At 41.5% G+C, this 17330-nt stretch overlaps 1 protein-coding gene across 2 annotated transcripts in view; it reads right to left on the bottom strand.

Annotated features, from left to right (window-relative positions):
* The window catches only part of KDR (kinase insert domain receptor), a 57990-nt gene that overhangs the window by 28422 nt on the left and 12238 nt on the right, over positions 1-17330 (bottom strand). For both annotated transcript variants that reach the window (XM_053258391.1, XM_053258392.1), the window contains exons 4-11: positions 17110-17252; positions 16133-16301; positions 14727-14881; positions 11813-11984; positions 9210-9321; positions 8738-8901; positions 3861-4017; positions 1104-1227 (exon numbers count right to left, since the gene is read on the bottom strand). In XM_053258391.1, coding sequence (XP_053114366.1) covers positions 1104-1227; positions 3861-4017; positions 8738-8901; positions 9210-9321; positions 11813-11984; positions 14727-14881; positions 16133-16301; positions 17110-17252 — 1196 coding nt within the window. The remainder of the gene's footprint in view (positions 1-1103; positions 1228-3860; positions 4018-8737; positions 8902-9209; positions 9322-11812; positions 11985-14726; positions 14882-16132; positions 16302-17109; positions 17253-17330) is intronic.

Raw genomic sequence — 17330 nt, 5'->3', positions numbered from 1 at the left:
GCATCCTGCCTTTGAGGCTGGAGGTGGCCTGTAGCCCAACTAGTAGCCATTGGTAGACCTCTCCTCCATGAAGTTATCCAAACCCCTCTTAAAGCCATCCAGGTTGTTGGCTGTCACCACATCCTGTGGCAGAGAGTTCCACAAGTGGATCACGCATTGTGTGAAACATTGCTTCCGTTTGTTGGTCCTGGACCTCCTGGCAATCAATTTAACATTTATAAACACTTTTCAATTTGCAAAGTGCAAATATAACTTACATATAATTATTATAATTTCAGTTCAGTTCTGAAACTGAAAACTGAACAGAACTGGACTATTATAATTAATATTATTATACAACTGATATAATTGTCATAATTTTGTTGTATTTGCTCTGTCTTGTTTTTGCTAATTTTTGCATCATGCATTTTAATGCAGGTTTCTGGGGTAACACATTTTAGGACTTGTAACAATTGTGCTTAAAATGTTAAACACATCTGCAAATGCTTTACTTTTTTTTAATTGCATCTGCTATGAAACAGCTCTGTGAGGTACACTGCTTTCAGTTCCATTTCACTTAGGCTGACAGAGAGTAACTTGCCCAAGGCCAGCCAGAAGCATCTACAACAGAGGTGAGATCTGAAGCCAGGCCTCCAAGTTCGACTGACCCCATCACAGGCCTATACTGGTGCTTAGCCACAACCCTGTGTAGGTAAGCATGCGGGAATCTAGGAGCCAGTGTGATATAGCAGTGAAAGTGTTGGGCTTTGACATGGTGGAACTGGATTCAAATCGCTTTGGAGTATGAAACTCATCTCACACCCCAACCTACCTCAAAGGGTTATTGTGAGGATTAAAGAGGAGAACATGTATGCTTTCCAGAGCTCCTTAGAGGAAAAGTAGGATAAAAATATTATAGACACTTATTTTCTATTTAATGTAAATAAGAAGTCACTAGTTTCCATGGAGATTAGGCAAGTGTCTCTGTGGACAAGCCAGTATGTAATTGTGTTCGGTATCCAAGGCCCATGGTTATGTTTCCAAAATAAGCAAATAAATGAGATGTGCTCAAAATTCAAACACATAAAAAGCATTTCCAATTGGACCAAAGACAGATGGCTCACCTTCATTTTCCCGGCAATAGCAACAAATTGGTTTTTTACTACTTCAATCTGGTTTCCACCTCTTCTGTCAGTTATGTCTTTCCATTTCTTACAGGTGTAGGAATTATTCCCCAGGACAGTTTGCCTGAGAGAGAAAGACAACAGAAAGTTCATCTTCAAGTGTCCTTTTTGTTTGTTTCTGTGGACTAACAGATGTCCCGAATATATGCTCATGGAATGCAGAGGAAGACACCCTGGGCAGGAGTATGCCTGAAAACACTTTATGGTCCCAGGGAGTAATCTGGGAGCAGCCAATGCTAAAGCATTGCAGAAGTTAATCTAGTGAGAAGGTAAGTAATGCTTGGATTAGAGCCTATTGGGAGCCCAATGGAAGCTGTTTTGAGTTTTCTAAAGAAGAAGCAGAATAGACGTATAATCAATGACTGATTCCACCATGCGTTACACACATGGTGGCACATTGTGCAGTCATGCAAGGGTACTGTTGCACAAGTGCAAAAACTGCATAACCTGAGTTACGCAACAATGATGCCTCATATTTCATATATACACACACACTTACAACTCAGGTTGCATATTTCTTGTACTTGCACAACAGCACTCTCACACAACTGCACAAACGTTATATTACACCATGTGCCTAGTACTGCACAGTACATCAGCCAGAAATCTTAAAATACACCTTTTTGCTATATGAAAACAGAAATTCCCAGGGTCTAGAGATAATCTAGGATATAGTTCAGAATAATGAAGGATCTAGAGGTCCTTCATTATTCTGAAGAGGTCAACCCAATCAGGATACTGATGGGGGTGGGTGGGAAGTAGCTATTCTGGGAACAGAGCTCCATTCATGAAATCGACAATCTGTGTTAATTTGGCTGAAAAGGAAGACAGAGAGTGACACAGAAATCACTGGACTCCTGAAAGCATTTTTCTAGGATGCTAGGCCTTATGCAGGAAGTGATGAGGCACCAAAGGAAGAAGATAGTGGATGTTGTTTTTGAAACATCAACAGGAAAACTGACTCCTTTTCTTTTTCTTTCCCTTTCCTAAAAGGAAGTCTGGTCTTGTATAAAACTCAGATAAGGGAAGTGGTATGGAGGACCTTGGTCAGAGACTCTTTCTATCATTCCCTAACATCAATTAAAGCACTTCCTCTGATGAACACTTCCATAAAGACGCACTCAACAGTGGATGGCCATAAGGAACAGAAACGCAGGGGTCTGTCTCAAGCAAAAAACAAAACAAAAAGGCTTAACAGTAAATTATAAAACAGTGAGTTTTGCCACTGAGAGTGCAGAGGAGAGGAGAGAAGTGAAGTGAAGGAAGTCATCCACCACCCATGTGTATGTGACAACATATGTTGCCAACTCTTATTCCCAATGCACAAAGTCATAGCTGAGCTGGAGGAAGTTGTGTCTACTGCCAGGAAGAGATGGAAGTGAATATTTTTATACAGCCTCTACTCTTCTTTTAGCCCAAAGTTAGGTTTACTCTACAGCTTCACCGTCCCAGGGGGCCCTTTCAGTAAAAAGGTTCAGCAAAATAAAATTGAGAAAAAACTTTGGGCTATTTGTATTCTAGGAATGATCTGCAATTAGAATTGTGCAATGTGCTTTTTATGAAAGAATTCTCACACACACACACACACACACACACACACAATTCTGGGGAGGACTGAGAACATGACAAAAGTATTTGCCCATTCAGAGTAAAGGCAGGAAGCACTGCCCTCACTCTGAATTGGCTTTATGATGTTATGCATAGCCAAATCTGATTGGCTGTGTAGTGCTTTAATATCACCACACTGCCAACTGGATCCCAAATTGTTTGGGAATTACCCATTCAGACTGAGAGTAGGAACTATCACTATGAAATGGTTTTGCAACATCATCACATAGCCAAGTCTAACTGACTACATGGTGTGATATTGTCATACTGATAAAATGATCTTTGGTTGGATCAAGTTTCTAGCAAGAAGATTATAATTAAAAAGCATCAAAGCAGCTGCTTAGAAGCACAGCAGACAGGTACCAAAGAACATTAAGAAATGAAGCAGGGAGGCTGGAGAACATGACAGGACCGTGCCCCATGCCTCCCCTTCCCATGCCCAAGTCTTCCTCTTGCACTAAAATGTTTACTTCATGAAAATTCAGATCAGTCCTAAGCTGGAATTTTACACAAGCACACAAATTCTGAATTCTTATATTCAAAATTCAGCATCCCGAGAATCCCAGCTTTCTCTCCCCCCTTTTTAAAATATGCAGCTTTCTAGTCCATATGGAAATGAAGATAGTCACTAGAAAGCATGTGGGCAATGTCTAGCAAAATTTGAGAAGCCAATGGTAGGTCTGAACAGGATTTCCAGGGAGTCAATCAATCAATCATCTTTATTAGAGTCCAAGGCCAGATTTCCAATATTTTCAAAAGGAACTTGGGCTCGAACTTGGGCAACTCTCCAAGGAAAAGGAGGTCCACAGTACTGGGTCAGCCAATGAGTTCTATCAGTGTCCCTCAACATGTGCCCTGTGTTTTGATGTGGCCCACAGATGGCATCGCAAAAGAGGACACTCTCAGCTGCCAATCATGGGGATCATTAGCAGATTTACAGGATAAGGTAGTATCTCTAATATGTAGGACTCAAACCAGAAAAGGATGGATAGTAAAGCAGCTGAATTGTTTTTTTAGAAGTCAATGTCAGAACAACAGCCAGCACAATGAGTCAGTGCCAAAATAACTGGGAAGTCATATTGTACTTACCGTGGATTCAAAGTACATTCTTCCTCAAACTGCCAATACCACTGAACTTTGGCCACTGCTGGAACAGCATATACTGTACATGTTAAGGTTTGACTGGAGCCATACTTATAGGAATCCACAGCTGCTAAAAGGGCATTTTCACCGATTTGAGGTGGGACTGCAAAAAGATAAGAGATATAAAGGAACTGTATAGTGGATTCTTACAACTGAACCTTATTTAGTAAGGATATTTGATTTGGAATATACAGAGGATCACCTTCAAGGCTTTTCTAAAGCCATAAACAAAGGAAAGATTGTGCTGTCGAGTTGGTGTCGACTCCTAGTGATCACATTCCATGTGATTTTCTTGGTAAAATACAGGAGTCGTTTACAAGTGTCTCCTCCCGCACAGTATGAGAGGATGCTTTTCAGCACTTCCCTGTATCACTGCAGCCCAATATGGGTGACTACAAATGTCAAATCAAATCAAATATTTATTTCGGTCAATGACCAGCACAAAGTTAAAACAAATATAAAGAAACCAATCAAACTTCTACTTCAACCAATAAAACCAAATAAACTAAGAAAATCCTTCTAAATATAAATCAACTAAAAATACACAGGTTAAACTAATAATGAGACAGCAGCATTTCATACTTATAAAATTATTACATACATATCAAAACTTAAACAATTGCCTTCCTAACTCCTGGGGGGGCTAAACATTTAAAGGGCTCGGGAAGAGTGAGTTGTTAATTTTACTGCTAATATGCATATGGTCCCAGAACCTATGTGCCCACATACAATTATCCACTCTATACCTGCAAAAATTACTCTGACCTTAAGACTCTCCCCTACTTTCCCATTGTCAAACATAAGCCCGCAAATGGAGGGCTACAACACAAAATTTGGCCACCTGTCTGGTGGTGATGGAATTACTTCCTTCCAACAGCCTGCGATAGCCTGTGAGGGGTCGAAACCTGGCCATTTAGCCATTAGAGGGTGAATAAGATCCTGTCTGACTACAAATGTATTTACTAGGCACAGTCTGGGAAGCACTCCGGCAGGGATTTGAACTTAACAGCCTCTTGAACGCTAGGCAAGAACTTTTAATGAAGGCCAGATGTACCGAAATACTCATAAGTGTCCAGGTTCAAACAGTAGCCATACAATGATGCTGTCAGATTCTGATGTCTATGGAGATGAGGATAGTTCACCCATCCATCTCCATCAAACAAACGGCCTTCTCCGTTGCTGCCCCGAGGCTTTGGAATGCGCTCCCTAGTGCAATAAGAATCTCCCCATCTTTGACATCCTTTAAAAAGTCCTTAAAGACACATTTCTTCACCCAGGCTTTTAAGTGATATTGTTTTAATTGTTTTGAATGTTGTTTTTAGAATATTGTTTTTAAATTTTTAAATTGTGCTTTACATTTCTTGCTTTTAAATGATTAAACTTGCATAACTGAAGCAGTCATCACCAATTAGACATGACAGATGGAGCTTTTGTATTTTGATACAGCCTACCAGTGCCCCCTCTAATTTTTTTCATCTGAGCACAAAATAACTTTTGTTCTGGGTGCCAGTATCAAGGCAGAGTGTGCATATGGGCATTCAGAATGGAGCGGGATCTAAAATTAACTGAGTGGACATTTCAAAACGTGTGTGCATGCGCACATCTTGGGGGAACACTGAAGCCTTCTGTAGCACCAGCCACTGCCTCACTCTTTCATGGAGACAATTCACATGTTGAGTAAAACTGAAATGAGTGATGGAAGATTCATAGGTGTATGACCGAGCACTACATGATTCTGAAGGGAGGGATGGAGGTGCTTCAAAATAAGGCCTTTGGAGAATCTCATTCTTGGTACTCTTCGTGGAAACCTAGCTATCTATAAAGCAGTCCCAACACTCTGTACCATGCTCAGACCAGCTGGGCAAGAAACAAAAAGTAGTATATATGATGGCAGGGTCATCAGGGCAGAAAAGAGGTTTTGTCCCAACTCCAGCAGTGACCTTGAGTGCAGCCCTTTAATTTATTCTCTTTAAATCAGTGATCTTCACTATTTTTCAAGTGGGAGCCACTTTGGCAAAAGCCTCCAATGAAGGTTCTGCTTCCACCACATGATGCTGCACTTTGTCCACTGCTGGTAGGGCTCCCTTAAGGCAAAAAAGAGCCCCCTCAAGCCCCAGTACCACCCTGGAAGGTACACACTGAACACTGAGTAGTCCACCCCAGTGCTTTTGCCACAGATTTCTAAAGCACTGGGAAGAACTACACTCCTAAGCGCACAGTGTGCACTTTTCAAGGTGGCGCTGGGGCTTGACAGGGCTCTTTCTCTCTTAGTGGACCCCTGGTGCTGGGCATAGCTCAACATTATGTGGAGTTAACCGCCACCTCCATGCAGTGTCAGAGGGGCTGTGCAGAGTATTCTGCTTCACAATTAGGCACGGAGCTGCATTTGGGGTCAATGGGAGTCACCACTGGCTCTTGGGCCTTGCAATGAAGAAGGCTGCTCAAAACAAGTGGCTGTTACTCATTTCTATGGGGGAAAGAAGAGGGGCTCAACTGGGGTATACTTTTGTGGAGGGCGCAAAACCTGACACATACCCCTACCCTGGATGTCATAACAGGTATTTTGCTAGGCTGCCATAAAGGAATGTGTTGGCTCTAAATTTATATGGCATCTTACAGCTGCAAGTGACATTTTGAGAAAGTGTGCTCTTCCAAGCGGGTTCGAGAACACCTACGATTAAGCAACATGCTGTTAACAGCTTGTTCACATGTTGTGATTGTGGTACAGATTCCTGTGGCTATACCTCAGAGTTTATCAATAGCATTATTTATTTTTGATGGAATATCTAAGTTGCTTTTCAGCACAGGCTCTCAAAATAGCTAACAAATCATACAATAAAACTGAGAGACGAGCAATACAAGTATGATCATAAATAAAGACAGCAGAGCAATAAAAACACATATAAAGCCTCAAAACACAAGCCAGCTAGCTGATAATGCTGGGAGGCCTGGGAAAAGAAAAAGGCCTTTGCCTGGCACTAGAAGGACAACAAATTCAGTTGCTACTTATAAGAGGCAGAAGTAGCAGCCTATCACTATAATGATGAGCCTCCTGGTTTTGCTGCTTGCCTGGCACTGTAACAAAGGTTTTGTCAAGCATCTGCATTCTGCTTGGAACATGCAGGAGGAACATAAGAAGCTACCTTCTACCGTCAGGCCATTGGTCCATCTAGCTCAGTATTGCCTACACAGACTGGCAGCGGCTTCTTCAAGGTTTCAGGCAGGAGTCTCTCTCAGCCCTATCTTGGAGGTGCCAGGGAGGGAACTTGGAACCTTCTGCATGCAAGCATGCAGGTACTCTACCCAGAGCGACCCCATCCAGGGTTGCCAGAACCTAAGGGGTATACCCTTGGGTCAAATGGGCCATAAGCCATTATTTGGCTTTTTAAAAGCCAAATCTGGCCACCTAGACCCCATCCCCTAAGGGGAATATCTTTACAGTGCTCACATATAGTCTCCCATTCAAACACAAACCAGGGAAGACCCTGCTTAGCAAAGGGGACAATTCATGTTTACTCTCACAAGATCAGCTCTCCTACTACTGCTACCTCCTTGGTAGGCTGTAAGTGAGACAGTCCTCCCTAAGCATCCTGGCAGCTTCTGGAAACTGTCCTCCAGACTAACCATTGTGTCTTCCAAGTTATATGGTTATTGTAAGTTATATTATATGGATATTGGCCAGCCAACATCTTCTATTTACTATTAAGATTCCACTTTATAAAAGGGCAGCTGTTGTCCTAAGAACTGGCTATTTTTTAAGCAATAGACAAGAAAACAGTATTTCCTGAGAGCCAAACTGAGGAGAAAACCTTGCTGGGCGAAACCAAACAGGACAGTCGGGGGAGAGCAGGAAGGATGGGTGAGGCAAACAGCAGGGGAAGAACTCGTGATGTAACAGTGTAAGCAAAAGCACTGAAAACAGGAAAGGAGCAGGACACAAAGGCAAATATATGTATACAGTAAGTTGAAAACAAAAATGCTTTTTGCAGTACTGGGTAAATCAAACATTTCCCAAAACAAACTGAGAAGGATGCTGGAGCAAAACAAAATACGAGGCCAGGGTGGGCATATACAACTTATTATCCATCGAGCTGAACACAGCTCTGTAGCCATGAGTGGTGGCCAATAAGGCCTTGATCTGCTTCCTGCCTGGGATTGCAGAAACGGGTATGGCGAAGTACAAAGACGACCTATGGCTTACTGAGGTAACCAGTAGGTATTTATATACAACTGATTGGCAGCATTCAGTTTGGTTGTTCATAGATTGTACAGACCTGCTCTAGAAAGTGCTCTAGAAACATATGACCACCAAAAACTTCAGCATTCCCCCACCCTAGGAAAATAAAATTTGGGACCCATGTTGCACAGACTGGCAGCAGCAACATAATTCCACCTTCTAGTGCAGTCAAAGACATGGAAGTTTTTCACACAGGGCTTTTAAAGCCCTTTAGCTCACATCTCCTCTGGAAAGGAAGTTGTATATTCATGTATTGGGCAGGTTTACCCCAAAGTCCCTGCAAGCTATCATAGAGCACTTCACACACAATTCAGGTTTTTCACTGCATGCTAGAATGTAGCCCGGTATATATCTGGAGTTTCAAAAAAATCTCCTTTTTGCATCAGGTTTTTGGGATAATGTTGAGTTTGCAGTAAAGCCTGCTTTGTGGAGTTGTCCCTGCAGAAAACCTTCTGAGGGGGTCAAGGAAGGGTTTGCATCATCCTTAGCAACTGCCTTGTTCTTCCTTGAAAAGGCCTGCCTCACCCTTTTGACATTATTGAGTCTCACTCTGAAAAAACAAGGATTTTGGAAGAGAGGACCTTACCATTCACAGCCAGATGAAATGTGTGTCTCTTTGAGTCCTTGTTAATAGGATTGGTCAGCACAACAGTATAATTCCCAGCATCTCTTTCGCTCACTTCAGTAATTGTCAAGGAGTACCCAAGTTTAATTGTACGATTTGCAGCAATAGCATTCCCATTTTTATACCTGCAAAAAGACATGTGGTAGGCATAGGTAAATATTAAATATAGCAAAGTAATACAGAATAAATATAGCACCTCATTTGCATCCCACCTCTCTTCTGAGGAGCTCAAGGCAATGTATATGAAAGAACTATGTTTTATACTCAAAGAATTTCCTCAAGATGTTAGCTTGAGACAAAAGTGATTTGCTCATGGCAACCCTGGCTTACTGGGGATTTTAATCTGGCTCCTCACATCCAAATCAAATGCTCTAGCCATCATAGCATACTGGGTATATATTCATTCATCCATTTGACACACTCTGAAAATTACCATTTTGCATCTGGAGGTGGATACCCTGTGAATTTCACAGGGATTTTGATTGATTCACTCAGCTTTTTTTCCACCCAAGAAGGCATCTTCTCCAAAGTGACAAAAGGTTTTTCTGTCCAAATAAAAAAGGAAAGCAATCATTTTAAACTATGAATGTCATGTCTTCTTTTCCAGACACGTATACTTTCTGATTTGATTTTGTATGGAGGCAAAAGGCAGCATCGATAAACAAGAGAAACATATTGTACCACAGCAGCCCAAAAACAAAGTGGCCCTCTCTTTACTTCCCCTTTCTCCCCTACCATTAAGTGATGTGACAAAAAGTATGAAGTGACATTATCATGGTGTGCCTTCCCCACACCCACTCTGCATAACTGACAGCCATGGGAGGGTCTGAACAAGGGGAAACGAGTGGCATACCAAAATCACATCATGCGTTTGATTACTGAGAGATGTTGTCCACAGACTAAGGCAAAGTGTTATCGGCATACTGAATTTTGATTGGTTTACTCAACCTTATCTCCAACAAAGATGGCATATTGACCAGTATGCTGACACAGTTCTATTTCATCTAAACTAGATGAGGCTGTAGAAGCTCAGAACATGGGACTGGACTCAATGGTGGCCTGGATAACAGTCAAGTTCAGTCCAAACAAAATGGAGCTGTTAATGGTGGATGTTCCAACTGATCTATGAGTTATTTGTTCTTCTCTTCAGGAGAGGGTTGCTCTCTGCTTGAAAGTTAGATGCCTTAGATGGGGATACAGCCATATCCCCATCAGTGGTAGAACACCTGCTTTGCATACAAAAGGTCCTAAGTTCAATCCCTGGCATGGCTGTGAAAGATTCATGCTTGAAACCTTGGAAAACTGCTGCCAGTCAGTGTAGAAAATACTGAGCTAGATGATCAATGGTCTGACTTGGTATAAGATAGCTTCCTATGTTTCTTATGTAAGAGCAGGTGTGCAGTTTGGATGTGTTCTGGGACTGGGAACAACATCTGAAGGTCTATGTGGCATTGAGTAAAAAATGTTTTGTTTGTCAGCTTCAGCCAATACATCAGCTGCAGCTACTCCTAGATAGGGTGATGTGGCCACTGTTATGAAAGCTTTGGTAACTTCCAAGCTGGATTACTGAAACGCACTCTACAGTCTCAAAAGACTTTTGGAAATTGCAGGATGCAAGATGCAGTGGCCTGCCTGTTAGTGGAAATCAGCTGAAAGGAGTCCATAATACCTGTGCTGAAAGATTGACATTGGCTCTCTGGGCAAACTTAAAAATGCTGGTTTTGACCTCTAGTGCTTTAAAAGGCTTAGGCTGAGGGCATTTCAGATAATGTCTCCTCTCATGCAAACTTTGCTAAGTGCAAGGTCATCAGAAAGGGCGATATTCTGAATGCCAGCAATCTGATATCAGATTGGCAAGGACAAGAGACAGGGCAATTCTCAGTGGTGCCACTTGGAATTATCAAACTCTCATTTATGGAATCCTCATTATGTAACTTGCTCCCTAATGAGGTTCAGCAAATGCATCAGTTTGGACTATCAGGAAGTAAGTTAAGACTACACTGTGAATGTTATTCCAGACTTAAGCTCCATTTTATTGGTAAAGTAAAGTGTGCCATCGATTCGGTGTTGACTCCTGGTGACCACAGAGCCCTGTGGTTGTCTTTGGTAGAATACAGGAGGGGTTTACCACTGCCATCTCCTACACAGTATGAGATGATGCCTTTCAGCATCTTCCTATATACCAGAAACATAGGGCTACTATCAAAATCAGTGGCCCTATGTCTAGTCTGTTTTATACACTTTTCACTTTGCCTCTCATCACAGCTTCTCCTCCCACCACAAAGATTCAATATTCCTAACAACAACAAATAAATCAAATCTGGTCAATATAGTGGCTGACATCTAGGAAGGGGAAGTCATCAAATATGTCAGCCAATACAATATTGGACCCTGCTGCTATTATGGATTTCTAATTACTATTCATTTTCATTTATCTTATTGTATTGGCTGACATTCAGATGAGCAGTGTGCTAGTGCAACAATGGTGACTTCTAAATGAAGGCTGCACCACTGCACAAGAAAAGGAATGATTTTTGATGACTTCTCCTGCCCTCTGAAGCCCACTGTGCATCATAAAAATATGTCCCTGAGGCCTGGAAAAACTGTTAGACCAGCACACTGCTGGTCCAGATGTCAGCCACTGTATTGACCAAATTTGATTTTGTTGTTGTTGTTGTTAGGAACATTGAATCTTTGTGGGTGAGGGGAAGCTGTGGTAAGAGAAAAGGTGAAAATAAATAAAACAGACTAGACGCAGGGCCACTGATTTTGACAGTAGCCCTATGTTTCTGGTAATATCTCATTCCACCCCAAGTCTACATTGTTCCCATTCATTGCTTTCAACAGCAAAGCAACCACTTCACAAAAAAGGAAGTTTGTCATTAAAAAGAAAGTGAATTATTAAAACATTTTAACTTCAGCTTCAGATCCATTTTGATTTTGCTGGTGGGTTATTTTAATCAGTGTCTCTTCCTCACCCTCCCAATATCTCCTTATCACAACTAAAGCAGAACTAAATCCAGAGGAATGCCTTACCATGGATGATGACATTAATGCTGTTTCTCTTACTCATACGGCTACTGGAGGCTCTGCAGCTGTATGGGCCTTTGTCATTTAAGGTCACGTGTTCTATGGTTAGAGTGCTTACAAACTTCTTCACTTCAGCCCCTGATGTTGTCTTCACATCCCTGATCATAACATGCCTTTTCTAGAACAGAATTCAAAGTAGCTTATTCCAACATTGCTCTACCAGCCTCCCTTCACAGACATATACCTTTCCCCCTCTGGGTTGGTGAGATTCAGAAGAGGATAGCACCCTCCTGCCTTTAATACAACATTCACCTGGCATGAGCAAGGATTGCATCCAGGTGAGCAGAGAAGTCTTTGTAAGCTGAATGAAAACAGGGTTGCTGGCTGCTGATGTGCCACAAATGATTTATGTAGGAGTGCAAACAATGGATAATGACTTACCAGTGTCTGTAGAATTATCTGCAAAACTATTAAATAATTCTGTGGAAGAAGGAATTTCAATAGATGTGGCTTGTTACGTCACAGTACTGCAGGGGGTTAGAGTTCAACATTTCCTCATCTACACAACTATTAGAGGCACAAGAGCCTCATCCTCCTTGGCATCTAGTCACCCTCTTTCTTAGCACCACATAGGCTCTTTTCTTACATGCGCTTCTATGCAGATAAAGAATGCATGAAGGAAGAAGTTGGGCCATGCCTTTGAGCCCTGCCCCGATGCCAGCATAGGGATGTAAGATTTCCAGAAAATTTCAAAGATTGGGGCGGGGGTTGACTTTTTCCTTCCACCCCCAAGAAAAAAAAAATGGAAATTTGAGGAGAAATTGAAATATATGAAATACTTTTTTTTAAACCACCCTTTACAGGTCTAAAGTCACATTGTTTCTTTAGGAGCATTTATTATGTATAACCTGTTTTGCTCATAACACTGGTCATGTTTGGTATATTACATTTAGAAGTATAGTTTATTCAGACAATTAGTCCAAATGTAGTAATTTTACTTTTAAATGTTATTTAATTTTTGTTACAAATGGACTGCAATCTCCTGAACTCCAAAGAAGCCAGTTCCTTCTATTTTCAACATCAGCATTTTCCCTGCATCCCATAAACTGTCAAAAACTATTTAAGAGAAGCAGGCAAAAAGTTAACATTGAAAGCGGGGGGTGGGGGGGACTGGCTTACATACAGTGCAGTGCCCCACCAATTGAAGAGTGGGGTGAACATGTTCATTCCACACATCCCCAAACCATGTCCTCGTTTCCACCATGCTTGCAGAGGTTCCATCCTTATTAATTATTGTCTCATTGCTGCAGTGACATTCAGAAAAAGAAAACGGGGTGGGGAAGACTTATTGAATACAGTTTTGCCACATGAAACTTTGTCTAATCAGTCTCATTTTTGTAGGTTTCACTATCATCAGTTTCTGCTTCTTCTCATCCTTCATTTTTATCATCTTAATGACTTATGGAAACTAAATTGCCTGGATTGAGACAAGCCTCTCTACCTTTTCACACATTTGTTTATTTCTTAATCTGGTATTTTTCCAAACATAGACCAATTTCTTTCACATGCTACAGAAGGGGAAGAATCTGAAGCAAGCAAGAAGCTTGGGAGAGTAAAGGCCAAAACATTTTTCCTAATATGAATATATCTGAGCACCTTTTCTTAAATATTTTATTCAAAATTCCAAAAAAAAATATTTCATAGGAACATAGGAAGCTGCTATATACTGAGTCAGACCATTGGTCTTTCTACCTCAGTATTGTCTGCACACACTGGCAGCTGCTTCTCCAAGGCTGCAGGCAAGAATCTATCTCAGCCCTATCTTGGAGATGCCAGGGAGGGAACTTGGAACCTTCTGCATGCAGTTGCTTTTCCCAGAGTGGCTCCATCCCCTGAGGGGAATATCTTACAGTGTTCATGCATGTAGTCTCCCATTCATAGGCAACCAAGGCAGACCCTGCTTAGCAAAGTGGACAAGTCATGATCCAGCAGGGCTGTTCTTATGTTCGCAACTACAATACCAGCTAACTCAATTTTTTCCCAATCTTTCAGTAAGGAACAAAAAAGTCCTTCAGGGAAAAATGGGGGAAATAGTTTTTTCCCCTAATTTTTCCAGGTTTTTTTCCCCACCCTTCACATCTCTATGCCAACATGCTATCCAGTCCTGGAAATTCAGACCTTGAGCAGAACAGCAGCAAGGGGGGTTGACACACGAGTGCAAACCTTGCATGTCAGGTTCCCACTGATGTGGACAGCTTAAGAACATACAGTTGTATGTGTGTAGGGCCCTCTTGCTCAATGCATGGATGTCAGGATGAGAGCAGGTGAGCTCTGCTTCTCTTACCCTCCATTCATGGTATATACACATGGTTAGGCAGATGCTAGAAGAGGTCTTCAATTTCCAGCAACTGCACAGGAGCCGCACACGGATGATTGCACAGTGCACCAGCTTGAACCACTGAACACCACTACAGAGTAGGCAGAGGAGAAGAAAATGTCTGCCTTACCACAGCAGTCAGGATGTGATGGTAGAAGCAGGTATGCCTCAGTCAGCACCATGAAACAATCTGGTTGCTGACTGGCTCTTTGACCCTGGAGCAGGCTCAGACTGCTAAATTAGTGGGGATGGCTGGCTAGTCATCAACTGCACACTTGCATGTGCTAAAGGTCCACCCACATCTCCTGCCTGCTACCTATAAGGGTTAGGATCTCCCTTTCTCCTCAGTCACTCCACAGTGGTGGCCAGTGTCCTACTAGAAAGCTGTTTCACCAGCCACAGCAAACAGTCATTCTGCAAACATTCTAAATGTGATGCTGCTAATCCCAAACTGACATAATGCAGTTGTGAAAGCTCAAAAGCAAATGCAGGAGTGTCTTTTGAGGCTTGTGTCAAGCAGATTTTTCTTTCCAAGGCAGTTACCTTGTTTGCCATTGCCTTGCTTGATGGGTAGTCCCATTCAAACACAATCCCCACATTCGGCTCAGTCCTCGCAGTACAATTCAGAGCTAGCTTCTCTCCTGCGGCCAGCTCTACTTGCTGAGGAGGGTTCATTGTGAGGTCATGAATTTTATAACCTGAAAAAACAAACAAAGCAGGAACAAAAATGTGAATGAAAACCATGCTGAATAAAGTAAAAATGCCTCCATTCTCAGTGGCAACCACAAGAGTGAAATTCCAGGTGAATGGGTGACTTAATTTCATGCCATGGTAATATGAATTCTGCAAAAACAAAAGCTTAATTCTATTATCTGTACATATTATGCAATGATCTGCACACTTTATTTGGTTTCTAGCGCAAATAGGCTCTGAAGGCAAGGCGCTAAAGGGTACTGACAGCTCACCCTGACCAATGAAAGTCTTTTCCAAACATTTCTCTTATTCTCAGATTTTGGCAGACATTGGCTATGAACTTTCAACCTATCTTTGCCCCCATAAGGACTAAAATCTTTGATTTTTAACAAAATATTAAAACTGAGTTTCTCAATAAGCTGAATTTTTCACTCAGTACACAATTCCATTCTGAATATATTGGCTGAATATACACATCTTTGAATGTACACATAGCATACACATAATGGTGAATAATTTTTTTATAGGCAAGCAATAAGCATCCATTGCACATCCTTATCACCTGAGGCTGAATATTAGCATCTTAGCATAAGCCTTTCCATTCAGGATTTTTAGAAATCCTGAAAGCTAATAGAAATACAAACTGAGTTCCCACTGCATCTTAACAATAAACAAAGAAGCCACTGAGCTGGCAAAATGCTAGGCTTGATTATTGGTTCATATTACAAAACTTGATTACAAAACTCTCTCCTCAATGACCCTAAATAGGCATGTATTTATTGCACTTATACCCTGCCCTTCCTCCAAGGATCTCAGGGTGACAAATGTGGTTCTTCTCCCCTCCCTGAATTTATCCTCACAGCAACTTGGTGGAATACATTAGGTTGAAAGAATGACTGTCCCATGGTCACCAAGTAAGCTTTGAACCTAGATCTCCCCAATTAAAATGCAAAAGGAGATGAAAAAACAAATCAGGAAGTGTTTCCTGTACCAGGGTGACAGTTCTTCCATATTCATCTAAACATTAGTGTTTCCCCACCCCTCTTGGCCCTATTGGGCAGACCCATCAATTCAAATGGATATGAATTTAGTCCCAGGAATAGCGAGGGTGATGCTTTAGCTCCTGAGAGCCATTGTGACCAAGGCAGTCACACTGCTCTTCCCATCATTAAGCCCCATATTGCCTTTTCCTCCACTAAACAAATTCTCAGTGACCAACTAGGTGTCTACAGACCTTAGGATATGATATGTCTTACCTATAACCACCACAATGTACATCACGGACTGATAGCTTTCATTGTCTATCTTAGCTTTGCAGAAGACCATGCCCACGTCGCTGATTAAACTGCTGGGGATAATGAAGCCTTTTTGACTGTCCCATGTGATTGATTTACCATCAGGAACAAATATTTTATCTGGATACTTCTGTATGAAAATCAGCACAACAACCAGTTAAAATTTAATAGCTGTGAATTTTTTAACACAAGCTAGAGGATGTTCCAGTCATTCACTGTACTCTCTGTTACTCTTTCCCCCTTCTGTATACTCTTCTCTTACCACTGACTCCTCCTTCCTCGTACATGAATAATGTGAGGGATAATGGAAGGGAGCAGTTCAATCAGGCAATGAATCTAGTCTCGGCATCCATATTCAAATGAACTTGCCTGAAAGCCTGCCTGGGAGCTCAAGCTAAGGAGCAGCATTAATGCAAAACTAATGAAAAATATATAAACTCGGCAGTTAAAAAAATACATGTGAAGCAGAAGTGAAGCACTTCTGATTGTAAGCATATCCTTAACTCTCCCACCAGAATCAATGGGGCATAAAAGTGCTTCAATTTGGCTGGATTGCATCCACAATCAACTTCTGCTCCCTCCTCCCATTCGACAAAGAAAGCAATAAGATATTGCATTGATTGCAGAAAATAATTATTGGCAAACTTCCAAGGGAAGGTAATTCTACAATTTTTTGTGGCGACCAAGAACACCTTCATATCAGCCCTTACTATATTGGTGCACCCAAGGTCATCATTGGTTCTGGAAATTGTGATGGACTTCTGTGAGAAAGGTAGACACCTCAATAGATCAAAGCCAGAACAATGTGCCATAAAATATCATTTTTATTTAATCTATACTTCAAAAATGAGCTGTGCTTTCTGGAAGTCAGGAATGTCAATTTGATAGACAGGATAACAAAGAACAACTGGCAAAAGGAAGACATTGCTTAGACTTACCGCATGGAGTGATATGTTGAGGTTTGATGTAGATCCAAGGCATGGTATCACCACAGTTTTGTTTCCAGTTATGTATATAACACCAAGCTGATCACTAACTGATGTCAAAAATGGAGATCTGTAATCTGGAAGCTCTGTAAAATCTAGAAGATTTTAAAATTAGTATCACTACTTTGCAGATAGACAGTCAGACAGACAACCACATACAACTGCCCAGAGAC

This window comes from Hemicordylus capensis, chromosome 5, assembly GCF_027244095.1.
Source record: "Hemicordylus capensis ecotype Gifberg chromosome 5, rHemCap1.1.pri, whole genome shotgun sequence".
Taxonomy (NCBI): Eukaryota; Metazoa; Chordata; class Lepidosauria; order Squamata; family Cordylidae; genus Hemicordylus; species Hemicordylus capensis.
The sequence above is the reverse complement of the archived record's forward strand: the minus strand, read 5'-3'. Positions and strand labels throughout refer to the sequence as shown.